Source organism: Hemitrygon akajei, chromosome 10 (genome assembly GCF_048418815.1).
Source record: "Hemitrygon akajei chromosome 10, sHemAka1.3, whole genome shotgun sequence".
In the NCBI taxonomy this organism is placed as follows: Eukaryota; Metazoa; Chordata; class Chondrichthyes; order Myliobatiformes; family Dasyatidae; genus Hemitrygon; species Hemitrygon akajei.
The window spans coordinates 30,528,323-30,546,024 of NC_133133.1; the positions used below are offsets into that span (position 1 = coordinate 30,528,323).

The 17,702-nt window shown below is 39.9% G+C and overlaps 1 protein-coding gene across 1 annotated transcript; it reads right to left on the reverse strand.

Moving 5' to 3' along the window:
• Nucleotides 1-1,827: 1,827 nt before the first annotated feature.
• On the reverse strand, nucleotides 1,828-17,513 carry igbp1 (immunoglobulin (CD79A) binding protein 1). Its single transcript, XM_073057996.1, has 6 exons — nucleotides 17,236-17,513; nucleotides 14,312-14,623; nucleotides 14,001-14,196; nucleotides 11,693-11,763; nucleotides 6,306-6,418; nucleotides 1,828-2,689 (listed from the first exon to the last, which is right to left on the reverse strand). The coding sequence occupies exons 1-6, from the start codon at nucleotides 17,505-17,507 to the stop codon at nucleotides 2,550-2,552; spliced, it is 1,104 nt and encodes a 367-aa protein (XP_072914097.1). The 5' UTR covers nucleotides 17,508-17,513; the 3' UTR covers nucleotides 1,828-2,549.
• Between the last annotated feature and the right edge of the window lie 189 nt (nucleotides 17,514-17,702).

Here is a 17,702-nt window from a genome sequence, read left to right on the forward strand (position 1 = left end):
GGATAATCTACTTAGCAGCATATAATGTCCTACAGCAGTTCCCACTGGCAAGTGCTGTCAAAATTATCATTGGCCTGCTGTCAGAATACAACTGAGAGTGCTGATCAATTTCTAGATATACAGCTCATTTACATCTCCTTTTCATGATCAGTCTTCAAATTTCCTTCCAAGATGTTCATGATCTTAGCTTTCCCTACAAAAGAATTTTAGTATCACTTTTCGGAACTGTAAATGGCTGAGTCCTTAACCCAGGAGCTCTAGACTCAACCAGTGACAGAAACAATCCTGTAGTTCTTAATGACATCACTCCTCATTCTTCTAAATTATATTGAAGATGGCTCTGACTTGCTCATTTGCAATTTACAGAACAATTCTTTTTCATTCCAACGATACCCTTAGATGCAGAGTCTAAGCTGCACACAGGACTCCAAAAGAGCTCTCAGAAATTTTTGTATGATCTTGTCAAAGCTAACTTACTTTCAGACCTTAACCCCTACCACACCTCTTAATATTGACAACATACCATTTGACTTCATGCTTATGGCACCTACATATTTACTTGAGCATCTTAAAGCAGAACAGTATTCATTTATGCACCTACCAGTTGCACGTAATGAAAGTATTTGATCTCTTCTTTTATAACTTCTGCTCACCTGATATTTCACCTACCACCTTTTTGTCTAATCGCTTACCTTTCCCCATATCGCTTTATACGGTATTTCCAACCTCCACCCCACCCCCCCCCAATCTCCAGTTCAGATTGAATGAGAGCAATTTAAAATCTAATTAAATCTCTTAAACTCCATCATAAACAGAAACATTCATGTTTCTGGTTTTTGCCTTCACTTCACACTAGAATTATAGAATATGAAAAAAGGCCCTTCAATTCTATGCTGAGCAAAATGTTTATTCAAGCTGATCGCGCTTATCCCTCCGAAGAACTCGTTATCCATTTACCTGTTCTCATACTTAAATGCATTACTGTATCTGTATTAACTACTTCCTCTAACAGCAGGTTCCATTTACCTACACCTGCTGTGTAAAAATTGTTGCCTCAGGTTTTTATTAAACCTTTCACTCTAACCTTAAAACTATGTTGTTTAGTTTTTGGTTCTCCAACCCTGGAAAAACTACTCATGCTATCAATGCCCCTTATTATTTTATATACCACTATGAGAATGCCCCTCAGTCTCCTACACTCCCAACATGCCTAACCTCTTCTGACAACTCAGCACCTTGAGCCCTGGCAGTAACGTTTTAAATCTTTTTTGTACTCGCTCTAGTTTATCACATCTTTCATAATATTGGGTGGCCAAAACTAAACACAATATGCTGTGTGGTCTCACTAAAACATGATCTCCCAACTTCAATATTCGATGGCCTTCATCACACAGAGCAATGTGCCATGAGCCTTCTTCATTGCCCTGTCTATTTGAGACTGCTCTTTTAAAGGAACTATGAACCTGTAAGTCCCTCTGCTTTACAGCAATAATTAGGACCTTCATATTCATGCAAAAGTCCCATCTTGATTTGCCCTTCCAAAATGTAACACTACACTTACATGAATTAAATTTCATTTGCCATTCCTCTTCCCTCCAACCCAGCAATTCCTGATACTCCTTTTCTGTCTATGACACCATCTGCTTTAGTGTCATCTGAAAACTTACTAGCTCTTCCTCATATATTCCCATATACTATTTTAAGATTTCTTTTAAACTCCTGATGGTCATAGCACAAGTATAATAAACCATCTTAAGGAAAGGAATATTTTTGTTCCTGCGTATGCAAAGAAAACAGGAAAATAACATGGTTAATAAGAGACCACCAGAGACTTAAGGTTTTCTTTATTTGGCAACTTGCAGTTCATAACATAGGAAAACAGTTTCTTAAACTAAGGACCATGAAGCAGGGAAAACATTTTCTATACTAAACATTTGCACAGATTACAGGAATTCAGATGTCAAAAACAAGGGATTAAACACACCTCAAAAAGTCATGTTTACAGTTTGTTTGTTAACGACCATCAAAAGAAAGCTGGCAGAGGAATCTGAACTCCCGATTTGGAGAATGGGAATAACATACAAGAGTTTTAGATTGAGATTGCCAGACGCTGCTTAATACTAAATCCAGAAATGTTACTATAATTACATTTAATTGCAACTCCCAAGTCAATTGCTTATGTTTGATAGTCAGTGGTAGCTATACATTTGTGCACTCTAACACCTTTTCTCACTCCCAGTGCTACTGACCCATTTATCACCATACCACATTCCAAAAAAGCAAGTTTTAAATGGCATTTGCAACAAGTGCCTCACTTTGCTTTGAGCCACACTTCACAATATGGCCACTGAATTTGTTTTGTGAAAAGGCACTACCAACAATATAATTGTTGACAACTCAGAAACCAATGATGACCTCACAGACAGAGAGGGACACACACTGCATGGTTGACACATCTACCTTGATATGGTGCAGGTTCCAACTCTCAGTACACTTTCAATGGCTCCAGGATGAGCAGTGATACTTGAAGTGTAGCCCAAGTAGAACAACTAACCCATGTTCTGCCTGTTGCCATATCCACGTCTGTGTGTATCCTTCCAGTCGTCCTTTTCACGTGCCAATCTCAGGGCCTGTTCATCATCAGCCTCGTTATCATTTTCAACTTCCTGTTCTTGATTTTCCTGATCAACTAGAAGAAAGCTTCCATGTTAACTGAAATCTACCAGTTAAACATCTTAAGCAGGCCAATAGCAAAAAAGGTTATGAAACAGGTGCCGTGGCTCTGTGATGTATACCAATGAGAAGCTTACACGTCCTTCCTTTTCCTGGATTGAATTTGTTGGTTTAAATGAGTAAGAATACAATTGTCATTGGAATAAGGAAAAAAAAATTGGTTCCTGCCCTTTATCATTATGTGACACAGAATAACAACTTATGGCATAGATATTAGGATAGCTTCCTCATTGTTGTGCCCATTTTTTGGAAGTTAAACATAAAATCCAATTTGACATTTCTGGGCAGTACTGACAGATGATATTTTAATCTAAGGTCCTCTTTGGTCAGTGAAATATTTTGAAGTTGGACTATGGATTTCAGAAGCCCTGATAAGGGTCACCAACAGATATTATGCAAAGCTCCAGAATACTAGAATAGTCTGGTGGTCCCTCAGATCTATCTACACTGGAGAGGAAGTCTTAATGTCTTGACTCTTAATGCTAATGGAATTAAGAATCAAGGCATGGAAGTCAGAGCATTCAGAAGACTCAACAAACTCAGGGAAGAAGTTTAACGAGGGAGTTAATTTCCAATATTCAGGTGGAAATACATACTAAAATCCAGCAGGTCTAATCATTAAGGGAGCAAGCTCCTTAGCAAGAGCATATGGACTGCCTAGCATTTGAACATTATTTTTTTTTCTTTTTTCTTCTCTTTCTCTCTCATTTCATCCCCATTGCCTACTGCCTCTAAGTTTACAGTTTTACCCTTGAACATCAAAACAATTCACCTTGTTTAAAAAACTTAAAAAAAATTGTTCAAAAATTATCTTCAAGTGATTTTCAGTTACAGAAATAAAATAATTCAAAAAATTATTGATATCTATAGCACAAGACATAATATTTCATTCAATTTGAAACTTGCTACTTGATTACTCCAGTGCACACCTGGCCAACTTCTTTTGATCGGAGCTCCATAAACATGAAGCTGTTCACATTATCCTACCCATGTCCTAATCAGCACTAACACTGGTTCACCTATCATGTGCACGCTTGTTGATCTAAGATGTTGCCTAAGTAAGGAGTGCCTCACTTATAAAATGGTTGTAATTTTATTATTTCTGCATATACTTGTCCTTATTTATTTTTACAATGACCTCCAGACTTACTACTCTTTGGGTATATATGCATAAATGGCACCACATAGATTCCAAAAGGCAGAGACTGCTACGATTCCATAACATTTGTGCTGAGGATATCAACTGCTGGATCCTGTGCCAACTAATCAGAAACAAGACTGAATTTCAATGGTTTACAGCAACTGTTATAGATAAAGCATAAAGGTAATTTTCCTGGTATGTAAATTTTCTAATATATAATTTTAGATAATTTTCATTTTTTTTCAAAAAGGAGCATTTAAAGTTTTAATTCTCAATACTAGAGATACAAACAAGCTCTTCCAAAATTACTCATAGGTTTAACAGTCAGAGAGGAAGAGGGGACCATCAGCTGTCAAAGCTTTCATATCTTGAGGGTACAGAGCTTTCTTACTGTCTCATTAGAGGCTATGGGTCTGCAGAGGCCATAATATTGGAGTTTGGGACTAATGTTTGGAGAAGGCAATTATGTGCATGGAGTGGCTATTGGCATCAATTCCAGCAGTAGCCACAAGTCAATGAGATTTAGCCCATTATACTTCACCTGTTAAACTTCAGCTCTATTGGACTTTAAGAAAACAGTCTGCTAAGTGCACTGTAAAATGGCTGATTTAGACAGCACACAAAAAAACTGCAGAATATTGACACTGCTTATTTTTAAATTCTTGGAGTCTTAAATTTTATAAAGGAAATTGACAGTCATTTGGAAAATGTGATAGGAAATTGACTCTAGGAATATTAATTTATGCTCTATGTTCAAAGGTGCCTTGAGTGCACATTGAATCAAGTAATGCATCTATTTCTTTCCCCAAACCCAGCGTGTCTGCACAATCTAATTTCCAAAGTGAACACCAAATGGCGTTATTCTACAAAATTTTAGAATAGTTTCCTTGATAATCTTGTTTAAAAATAGGCATCCGTTAGTCTCAAGATACCATGGATTTGCGCCTAGGCAGGGTTTTATGGGAGACTGGCAGCTGCCCATGCTTTAAGTCTCCCCTCTCCACACCACCAATGTTGTCCAAGGGAAGGGCAAGGGCTGATACAGCTTGGCACCGACGTCGATGCAGAGCAATGTGTGGTGCTCAATGTGTTGTGCCCAAGGACACAACAGGCTGACTTAGCTGAGGCTTGAACTAGCGACCTTCAGATCACTAGACCAATGCCTTAACCACTTGGCCACGTGCAACAGTAATCCCATGTAAGAATGGTAACTTGGAATTCCTCATTCTGTAGCTGAGAAAGGGTCATGAAGTATAAACATTTAAATCAGTACCATTCCACCACCTGGCAGTAACTCAATTTTAACTACAGAAGATAGTTTTAAATCTTTTGCTTTCTATTTTGTTCCCAGTACACATTTCTGTAGCTCAGTAATTTAAAAATAATCAAAATTTACACGTGTCCTTGGACACAAGAAATTCAGCTAATTTGTTTTGAAATTTCAAATTCATGTAAACAAGCCCAATCTGCAGGAAATCCCAACTGTAAATAATTTCTCTTGGGAATGTGAGCAGGGTCAAAAAAAAGTTAAACTAAAGAATGCTGCAAAGATTTAATTTGCGTTAAGAAAATTCTGCAAATGCAATACCCAATTATTTTGGTAATGGTTTCCAAATAGCAGCGGAATTGCACTTTAAAGTTCTCTACAATCAGTGGGTACAATTGAGTTAGGTGAACTCAATATATTTAACATGAAAGAGGAAATCAAATGGAAAATGACATTATTGATAAAGACCACTTCTCAGTGCACTTCTAGATGAATAACAAAGTAACATACTTACTTTGTTAATGATTCAGACAGATATTGTTAATAATTAAGTCTTGGTGAGTTGCTGCAATGAGCCTGAGCCTGGGAAATCATGAAGCGAAAACTAGAAGGCACAAGATTTAAAAGGAACCTGATGGGCAACTTCTTCATACAGAGGGTGGTGTGTGTATATTTTTAAAAAAGCCTCAGGAAGCAGTTGAGGTAGGTACATCAACAACATTTAAAAGACACTTGGATAGGTACATGGATAGGAAATGTTTTGGGGCGGGTAGGGAGAGAGATACGGGTCAAACATGGAACTCACTTAAATGAGCATCCTGTTGGCTGAAGGACCTGCTTCAATGTTGTATTACTCTATTTTAACAATAACATTTGAATGCCCTTAACTGGTGGCAAAGTTTCAAAGCCAATATTTTTTGTTGATTTGCATGTTTCTTACTGACAAAGGCTGGGGAAGGTTCTTTCTGAACTCTCCATAATGAATATCATATCCTAAGTAACTTCAGCAATACAGGTAAAGGTGATAGAATCAATCTCTTTTGAATACTATTTACCCATTCAAAGAGCTAATGTTTTAGCAAACAAAGTACACTAGAAGATAATGGATATGTAAATAAGAAATGCACAGAATAAATTAAAAGCAACTACTTGAAGTATTCCTACCTGATTGACTTCTTGGAATCCCCTGATCAGGGAGAGCACCATGCTTTTTATGTTGCTCATACCAATCATCAACTGTCATGGTAGGAAGACTTGGATAACCAACACCAAACACTCTAGAAAGAAATTATATCAAGACGTTTAGAATATCAAATTACAATGTCTAGCTGGAATGGGACTTAATGATATAAATTACTTTAAGTGCACTTATGCAGCTGGTAACTTTTCATTCATCGATTGGCAAAGAGAAAAACAAAAAGCAGGAATAAATGGGTGTTTTTCCAGCTGGTAGGCATCTCAGGAATCAGTGCCAGGATATACACAAAATATATTAATCATTTAGATGAAGAAATTAAATGTAATAAATCCAAGTTTGCAGACGTCACAAATCTTGGTGGGAATGTGAGCTGGAGAGATTAGTGTGATTTGGACAGAATGAGAAATTGAGCAAGTGGAGAGCAGATGATCTATAAAGCAACACAAAGAAAATCTGGAGGTCAGGCAGCATCCATGGAAATGGAAAAAAAACAGTTGACTTTTTGGGCCAAGACCCTTCTTCAGGACTGGAAGGAAGGTGGAAGACACCAGAATAAAAAGGTAGGGGAGGGGAAGGAGGATGGCTAGGTGACAGATGAAGCCAGGAGGGTGGGAAAGTTAAAGGGCTGGAGAAGAAGGAATCTGAATATGAGAGTGGATCATAGGAGAAAGGGAAAGAGCACAGAACCCAGAGGCAGGTGAGGAAAGGTAAGAAGCGAGAGTCAGGAACAAAGGGGGGAAGGAAGAGGAATTTTTTTTTAAACCAAAAAGGAGAAATTAATATTCATACCTTCAGGTTGGAAGTGTTGCTCTTCCACCTTGAAGGTGGCCTCAACAGGAGACAAGAGGAGGCCATGGACTGACATGTCTGAATGGGAATCAGAATTAAAACTTTTGGCCACCAGGAAGTTCCAGTTGTGATCAATGGAATGGAGGCGATCGATGAAGCACTCCCCCGATTTACAACGGGTCTCACCAACGTAGAGGAGGCCACATCGGGAGCACCGGACACAACAGACGACCTCAGCAGGCTCACAGGTCAAGTGTTGCCTCATCTGGAAGGACTGTTTATGGCTTTGAATGGAGGTGAAAGGGGTGACTGGACAGGTACAAGTACTTTGGCCACTTTCATGGATAAGTGCCAGGAGAGAGATTAGTGGGGAGGGACAAATGGTCGAGGGAATCACAGACGGAGCCATCTCTGCGGAAAGCAGAGGTGGGCAGGGAAGTAAAGATGTGCTTATCCACTTTGGCAGCAAAATGAAAGCAGATTATTTTCTGATTGGGAATGGGACAAGTGCAATAAGATCCAGGTGTCTTTGCCCACCAGTTTATGTAAATAAGCATGAAAGTACAGAACGCTATTAAGTAGCATGTTGTACACTGGGCTACATAGCACAAGGGTTCAAGTAAAGGAGCAGGGTATCTTGCTGCAAATATACACTGCTTTAGTAGGATTACACTTTGAACACCATGTGCAGTTTTGGTTACTTTATCAGGGGAACAATGTTCCTGTATGGAGTGAGTGCAGAAAAAGTTCGTTGGACTGATTCCTGGGAAGATTAACAATGGAGTAAGATTAAGCCACATTTGGTAGATTTTGGAAGAAGGGGATGTTATAAAAAGCTACAAAATTCCATCAAGAGTCCACAGAGCAAAAGTAGGGTGTACCTGATGGGGCAGGAATCCACACCCTGGTTTGACAGTCTAAGGATAATGGGTGAATAATATAATAGGAATGAGATGAGGAGACATATCTTCACCAGTGAAATCTCTACCACAAAAGGCAATTGAAGCTGAATTATTAAATAGATTCAAAAATGAATTAAGATGTTGCTCTCAGGACTGCAGGCATAGGAGAAAGAGCAGGAACCCGTACTGAATTTGGTTGACCAACCATGATCATATTGAATAGTGGAGCCTGTCTGAAGAGATGACTCCTACTTTCTACATTTCAATGCCTGAAAAATGAAAACTTCTATAAGATGGAAAAGAATGAAAAATCTATAATTTAAAGAGCATCTAAAAATGCTACCTTCTCATTAGTGCCATTTCTTAAAGATGGTAGCCTACTTGAACCTATTTTGCAAGAATCTCAAGCTAAAACCATTGTCCAGCCATTTCTCAAAAGCTCCATGTCTTATTCTGCATCAGATTAACTTATTTAGTCTTCCCCTAAATGATGAAATGGTCTTCGTTTCAATTCCCACCTAAGCAATGCATTCACTGTTTTACCAATATCAAAAGGAAATAAGATCCTTGAATATTCACTCTCAGTGCCTATTATAACAGCAGGAAAAAGTGCTTCTCATATTGCAATAGCAAACCAGATTATCTATATACTAAAACTCTCATGCTGTTTGTCTGTTTGTGACCTCCAGTTAGCGCAAATGGTGCGTTACAGCAGCACTATTTGTGGCTAAATTGACTTAAAATGCGCTAACTTACAGAATGCAGGCAAAGTTCAGGGTTATATATTCGTATAAAATTGCTGACTCGCCAAAATAAACAGCCCTGCTTTCACCCGAGAGCCGATGTCAGCCACAATGGAAACCACAACACGACCCCACAACGCATGCGCAGGGCCAGCCTCAGAAGTGACTCACGATGCTCAGAACAGTGACACCAACTGGAGAAAAAGGTCAGGGCAGCTCTATTTCGAGCGGTCATATTCTGCTAATCACCATCAGCATGTGCAGGATTGGGACAGATCTAACTGCCACCCATCAATAAGAGATAATTAAATCTTATTGTAATGACATACTTTGAGACACTCATCAAACCCTTTGCTGCTGTCAAAAGACAGTGGTGACTACATCTTGTCCATTTAGGAGAGCGCAAACCACATCATCAAGAATAATCAGCATCCTGGAGGCTTTGCTGTTACTGCTTCGTATCTTCTATCCAGCATTAGGGTGAAAAAAAAAATGGTCAGCCTAATTATGCCGCATGGAAAGAGAAGGGGGACATTACAGTCAAGAGGTGACGCCAAACATCATCGGGAAGCGGCAAGGAGAGGGAGAGAACAAGAATCGGATGAGGCTAGGGACACATGACTCCAGGATCAAAGAGTCAGGATAAAAAAGATGAGAGAAGAAGAGACAGAGGAGGAGAGGCATGCACGTCTCCAGAATGACAACACCTGGCATAGGAGGAGGAGAGAGGAAGAGACACAGGAGCTGAGAAATCCACGTCTCCAGGATCAGAGACAAAGAACAAACAGAAGAGATGAAGAGATGGGGGATGAAAGGGCAGCGCATCTCCAGAATGACAAAAACAGGCACAGAAGGAGGAGAGAGCAAGACACAAAGGAGCTGAGAAATGCATGTCTCCAAGATCAGAGACAATGAATAAGCAGAAGAGATGAAGAGACGGCGGATGAAAGGACTGCATGTCTCCAGAATGACGACGAGAGGCACACCCTTGTGCCTTGGCAAATCAACCAGAAATGATGCCATCCAAAGTGTCCTTCGTTAAACGAGGAGGAGCTATATTTGCCTTGTTATGCATCCTTCTTCTTTAATAAACTGAGGTTTTCTTCTTCAATTTCCAAAGCAATACGATACCAATAGTATTTAGGAATACGTAATGCTCATACTAGTCACATCAGACTGCACTACCCTTCTCTCAAAGGGTGCCCCAACAGGTCACCCCATTGTCTAGTAATTTATAAAGTATATATCTTTTCACAAAAGCTTACAGCAAACCTTCACTTTGCCACAAGCTCCAACAGAAATAGCAATGCACACAAAATGTTGGAGGAACTCAGCAGGTCAGGCAGCATCTATAGAAAAAAAGTACAGTTGATATTTCCAGCCGAAACCCTTCAGCAGGACTGGGGAGAAAAAAGCTGAGGAGTAGATTTAAAAGGTGGGGAGAAGGGAGAGAGAAACACAAGGTGATAGATGAAACCTGGAGGGGGAGGAATGAAGTAAAGAGCTGGGAAGCCGATTGGAGAAAGAGACAGAAGGCCGTGGAAAAAAGGGGGGCGGAGCATTAGAGGGAGGTGAGGAGCAGGCAAGGAGATAAGGTGAGAGAGAGAAATTGGGATGGGAAATGGCGAAGGAGAGGGGGGTGGGGGGCATTACCAGAAGTTCAAGAAATTGATCTTCATGCCAACAGGTTGGAAGCTACCCAAATGGAATATAAAGCTTTGTTCCTCCAACTTAAGTGTGGCCTCATCATGACCGTGGAGGCGGCCATGGATAGACATATCAGAATGAGAATGGGAAATGGAATTAAAACAGGTGGCCACTGGGGGATTCCGCTTTTTCTGGCAGATGGAGCTTAGATGCTCAGCAAAGCGGTCTCCCAATCTATGTCAGGTCTCACCGATATACAGGAGACCACACTGGGAGCACCTGACACAGTATATGACCCTAACAGATACACAGGTGAACTGTCGCTTCACCTGGAAGGACTGCTTAGGGCCCTGAATGGTAGTGAGGGAGGAGGTGTAGGGGCAGGTGTAACACTTGCTCCACTTGCAAGGATAAGAAATAGCATTGGTTTCTCAAGAGTCTACATATATTCTTCTTCTGGAACATTCAGAAAAATATGCCCTGTAATTGTTATGGGTTCAATGATTGCAGCAATGAAAACTGCATGTATTCCAATTATAAATTCTAATTATTACATGGAGCTTAGAAAAATAGAGAGCTATGGTATTTCTAAGGTAGGGACATGTTTGGCACAGATTTGTGGGCCGAAGGGCCTGTATTGTGCTGTAGGTTTTTTATGTTTTTCTATTTTTTTTCCTGTAAATTGTCCAATATTTTGAACATCTTTACACTCCAAGTTCTTTATGCGTAGCTATGTGTTTTTATTGAGTCCAAAGTTCAATTCCTTGTTTCTCCTCCTAAAAATACATTTGGAAAGGGATTATCACCTGAAAGTTAATACTGCTATCAATCTGACCATTTCCCTGACCTCTCTATGCATTTTCTAATATTTACTTTTGGCAAAATTTCCAATTTTGATTTATCAGCAAAATTGGAGATACAAATTTAGAGCTGGTTTTCACCATTATTGCTTATGTATATGCATTTATTTGGTGTAACTTGACTTGATTAGGACATACAGGATACAAACTTTGGGGCATATATATGAGAGAAGATTGACCAAGACTTTATTTTTTGCCACCTAAACAAACCTAACAGGTTGATAATATGTCAAAAAAAAGGACACTCTGCTGAGGTGTAGGAATGACACTGGAGTTGTTATATCTCAGCATATAGTAATCCTTTGAGGGAAAATCAGAACAAGCAGAGGTAACACAGAGGTCTTCAGTAAGCTGTAGATGTTTAAGATGTTTAGTATAGACAGGATTTTTAATAGTATTCTTTCTTACTTACTTGGCTTCAGCTGCATTTCGAGCAAGGATAAAAGGTTGCATTGGGGGTCTCTGTGGTCGAGTAGCCTGAGGCTGAATGGGGGTGGGCAAGAAATGACCATCACATTACAATATTCACTGAAATATGATCTTATTAAATCTTAATCCAAACTTAATTCATATACACTCAGTGACCATTTTATTAGATACATGAGTAGAACTCGGTGTCGTCTGCTGCGATAGCCCATCCACTTCAAGGTTCCATGTGTTGTGCGTTCAGAGATGCTCTTCTGCACACCACTGGTTACTTGAGTTATTGTCACTTGCTTGTCATTTGAACCAGTCTGGCCATTCTCCTCTGATCTCTCATTAACAAGGCATATTCTCCCACAGGCCACTCACTGGATATTTTTTGTTTCTCACACCAATCCTGGGAGATCAGCAGTTTCTGAGACACTGAAACAACCCCATCTGACATCAACAAATATTCCATAGTCAAAGTCACTTAGATCACATTTCTTCCCCATTGAGGTTGCTCTGACTAACAACTGATCCCCTTGGCCAAGTCTGCATACTTTTATACAGTGAATTGCTGCCACATGATTGGTTGATTTACATTAACAAGCAGGTGCGCATAAAGTGGCCACTGAGTGTATGTAGTTAAAACATTAAATTAATCAACTGCATTTGCATTAAAATGTTCACAATATAATCTATTATTCACTTAAATGCTTTGCTTACATTTCTTTTAAAGAAATTTAAAGACAGCATTATAAAAACTAGCTCTACAATGAATCGATTTTATATTGCTTTTAAAATTAACACTTAGTTTCCAAGAACAGGTATAACAAGGCGATCCTGTAGTTTTTGTTTTCCTAGTATTTACTCTTGATTCAATAGAAACAGTAAGTTCAGTATTGATAGGCTATAAGTCAGCAGTCAAATGGCAATATCAAGTTTATATACAAGAATTATTATACAAGAAATAATTATAAAAAATTATAATACAAGAATATTGTACAAGAAATGAAGAGAAACAGATTCAAAGCTAGCCTTTAAAAGGTTTCTGGAAATGCTTGGAAACTAGGTATTCAAAATGTATGGGGAGTATGATAGATAATAGATTTATTTTAAGGTGTCTGTACCAGATACATACTTTACCTCTGTTTTGTAAAATTGCTTTGTTTATTACATCTCAATAAACATTAAGTTTAGTCATAGATGTTTAGTTATAGATCTCTTACTGGTATGCAGGAAAAAAAATCAAAATTTAGAAGAAAATTAAGTATAGATATATTGCTCTTATTTTCTACAATTTAAGCAGAAGTACTAAATTTTTTTTTATATCTGCTATGTTTTACCAAAGCCCTGATGCATATCTATCTGACAGGGCTTCACCAATTTTCCAATCTCAGTTATGTCAATGCAAACAACTGAATTCATGCTACATTATGTAATGGCCACTTTCCAGCACAAGACCAGAATGGAACAAGCCTACTTCATCAGATATTGAAAAATATTGATGCTAAACTGAAGATAGAAAGTTACTAGAAATGTACAAATTTTGTATTGAGGAGTAAAAATATAGTTGAGAATGTGGAACCATCACTTCAAATGAACAATGAATTTTGTAAACACACCAGTAGTAAAATTAGAGATCTACTTGTCTACAAGGTACAATTACACTACAGAGTTGAACTCCAGGTTTAGTTATTTATTGAGAAACTGCAAAGAATAGGCCCTTTTGGCCCTTCAAGCTGCACTGCCCAGCAACATCCAATTGAACCCTAGCCTAATCGTGGGACAATTTACAAAAAACAATTAACCTATCAGCCAGTACACCTTTGAACTATGGGAGGAAACCAGAGCACCCAGAGGAAACCCATGCGGTCATGGGGAGAAGGTATAAACTCCTTACAGACAGTGGCAGGCACAATTACTTACATTCACATTTGAGTCTTTAATATAACAAAATGTCCAATGACAGATGTATTATTAGACAAAATCCAACACTAGGCCACATGGAGGGAAATTTAAGGGGCACCTTAAGAGATAATTAGAGAAGGTGAATGAGGGAGCCATTAGCTTGGGCCCAAGAAGCTAAAGGCATAGTTGTCAATTTTAGGTTTTGAGCCCGGGACTCTGAAAGCAGAGTTCCCAAAGATGAGGCTTTATTGAGCAAACTGTTGATAACCTGTACAGCAGGAGTTTAAATAGATAGAATTTTAAATCTGAGGGGGCCAGGCTATGCCCAAAGAATATTTTGTGTTTTGAAAACACTTATTCCTCACTCCTTCAGCTTAAACCAAAATGGTGAAACAAACACTTACTTGTTTATTTTCTCCAATTCGTTTCAAAATTTGTTTTTCTTGATTTATGCTCTCAATCTCTTCTAGACTTGTGTTTATCCACTTTTGTAAATTCAATAGATAAAATTTCCTTGTCTGCTCATCATCTGCTTTTCCATTGCAAATAATAGATTTAATCTCTTTTAATTTGGCTTCAGTTTCTTTCTTCATGTTATACCTGGTTGGGATGAATTCACAAAGTAAATTATGTTGATTATTTCAACACACATTGCCACAATCATTCATTTATTCCGAGATTAATACCAAAGCACAAAATAATTTGAAAACAGTACCTTTCAATTTTAGCCTGTCTTTTTACCGCCATGGAGATTAAACTGGATTGACTTGAAACTGTCGGTCTACTGGAATCAGCACCTGCTTTGTTATTTTCTTCTTTATTTTCCATTGTTTCAGGGAACTCAAATGTCATTACATTATAATCTTTGCAACGTTGCAAGAAGTCCATGTAATAGACTTGGGCCTTTTGTATATGCTCTAGCCGCTTTGCAGAATTCCCTAATTTCATTGTAAGAGCTCCTAGTAACACAGGCAGCAACAAGTACTTAACATCTGAAGTGGCAATTTCTTCCAATTCTTCATTTCGACTGCAATAGAACAGAAACAATTCTTCTGAAAAATCAAATTAGTATCAAGTTATCCAATTTCACATTTAAGTCAATACTATATAAAACAATGTACCTTATATCTGCTTTTGCATGCAACTAAGCCATGTGTAAAGTTGCTGCTATATTTGCACATAAACCAAAGAACTATATTTCAAAAGCCATTTTCTTGGAGGATGACTGGTCCCGTCCCATTTTGCAAATGGGCTGGGCAGACAAGGCCAATGCAGGACCTGAAAACCAGGGGTTGTTCCCAACATTTTTTATGCCATGGAGCTTTACCATTAACTGAAGGGTCCTTGGACCCCAGGTTGGGAAACCCTGCTGACTCTGTCCAACATCATGCTTGATGCGTTGGGCAGGTGGGTAGTTTGGGAGTGGTGCACTCCTTTCACTGCTTATATTGAGCTTTTGTAATGCTCTTGAAAGATGGCTCCGAGATTTTCAGTGCAATTCTCCTTTCTCCATTATGAGCAGAAACAGGCTACTGAGTCCCACAAATAGGTCAGAATCAGAATTCTGTTTAATATCTCTGGTATATGTCATGAAATTTTTTGTTTTGCAGCACCACCATATTGCAACACATAATAAAAAAACTATAAATTACAACTATATATATATATAAATAAACTTAATACAAAAAGATAGTGTAAGGAAGGTGAGGTAGTGTTCATGGATTCATTGTCCATTCAGAAAAGTGGAGGAAAAGCTAGAAAAGCTATTCCTGAAATACAGTGTGTGAGAGAGTGAGTGAGAGAGTGAGAAAGTGTGTGTGTGTGTGTGTCTGTCTGTAGGCTCTGATACCTCCTCCTCAATAGTAGCAACCATATCCTTGACCCTGGCAGCCAGGTGGCCACACACCATCTTCAAGTCTCTTCTGCGGCCACAGAATCACCTGCCCGTCATCTACTTGTGACTTTAGTGTCAGGAGGAGTAGTATAGGAAACTGATACAGGACTTTGTGATATGGTGCAACTCAAACTACCTGCGTCTCAATATCACCAAGACCAAGGAGATGGTGGTGGACTTTAGGAGATCTAGGCCTCATATGGAGCCAGTGATCATTAATGGAGAATGTGTGGAGCAGGTTAAGACCTACAAGTATCTGGGAGTACAGTTAGACGAGAAGCTAGACTCGACTGCCAACACAGATGCCTTGTGCAGGAAGGCACAGAGTCGACTGTACTTCCTTAGAAGGTTGGTGTCATTCAATGTCTGTAGTGAGATGCTGAAGATGTTCTATAGGTCAGTTGTGGAGAGCGCCCTCTTCTTTGTGGTGGCGTGTTGGGGAGGAAGCATTAAGAAGAGGGACGCCTCACGTCTTAATAAGCTGGTAAGGAAGGCAGGCTCTGTCATGGGCAAAGTACTGGAGAGTTTAACATCGGTAGCTGAGCGAAGGGCGCTGAGTAGGCTACGGTCAATTATGGAAAACTCTGAACATCCTCTACATAGCACCATCCAGAGACAGAGAAGCAGTTTCAGCGACAGGTTACTATCGATGCAATGCTCCTCAGACAGGATGAAGAGGTCAATACTCCCCAATGCCATTAGGCTTTACAATTCTACCGCCAGGACTTAAGAACTTTTTAAAAGCTATTATTAATGCTTTTTGAGATAGTGATTTAGATGCATATCATATTTTTTACTGAGTTAAGTATTGTATGTAATTAGTTTTGATACAACAAGTGTATGGGACATTGGAAAAAAAGTTGAATTTCCCCATGGGGATGAATAAAGTATCTATCTATCTATCTTTCCTTTACTAGTCACTTTAATCGATTATGTATCCGTCTAAATATTGACCAAAGCACGATTTGTGAAGGTAGAGTCACGTTTCCACAATACTTTGTGAGGAATCAACATTATATCAAGATAAATCACAGTTGAATGTTCACATTTGGTGCGGCACAATGGCACAGATAGAGAAAATGCTGTGTCACAGCTGCAGAGATCAAGTTCAATCCTGACCTCCAGTGCCCTGTGTTGAGTCTGCACGATCTCCCTGACCCAGGGTTTCCTCCAAGTGCTTAGAACGATAGGCTAAATGCCTACTGCAAATTGGTTTCCCACCCCTGAACAGGTGAGTGATGGGTGGTGGTGGAGGATGAAAGAACGACAGTTTGCAAGAATAAAATGGAAATGAGTACTAACAGGTGTTTGTCAGCGTGGACGATAGGATGAAAACCCTATTTCTATCCTGTATGACTCTAAACACCAGAACCATGAGCTGAACTCGATATCATTGTGGTCCTTAGCTGTGACTAAGACACTTAAGTGTCTTACCTGTCCCAAGACACCTAAATTCTTCAAGTACCCTTAAAATACATCCAGTCACAATGGATATACTCTCACTCAATACATCGAGCAGAAAGGGTTGTCCAAAGGCTTCAGTGGTTACAGCGTTTAACGGGATTAAATGCCCAATCCTTCTGATCACAAAGGCATCCACAACTGTCACCCACGGGGACCGCCCTTCTTTCGGCGACAACACTCACTGCTGGTGGGAGACGGCTGCGCATGATTTGCAATGCACCGAGTTATGAGAGGGATGGTCGCCGTCGTGGGTGCGCAGGTCGGGCTGGGGCTTGAGTTACCTGAACAGATCCAGCTGGTTCACCATCCGAGTGGCCTGTTCCAGCAGCTCCATCCCCCGCCGCACCTTGCGCTGAAAGCTCTCCGAGTTGGACGGCTCGTTGCTGCTCTCCACCTCATCGTGCAGCCTCCAGCCGTTCTCGAAGATGTCGGAGAGTTTCAGCGTCTCGCCGGACTGCGCCTGAGAGCACGTCGCCTCCGCCTCGTCCCCAGCCTCTGCCTTCTCCACAGCCGCCGCCATCACTAGGAGACGGAGGATCCCCTCACTGCACATGCGCCAATCATCCCGAGGGGTGCGGACGGTCGGTGAATGCCACCTAACGGTGGGAGGACTGCATTTACTGTCGGAACAAACCGTTCCGTTCCAGGGTTTGGGCGCACCGCCGCCTGGCGGTGGGAAGACTGCTTTCAAAGAGATGTTCAAATTCGTTATCCCCTGATTGGTCGCAACGCATGTGAAAGTGTTCAT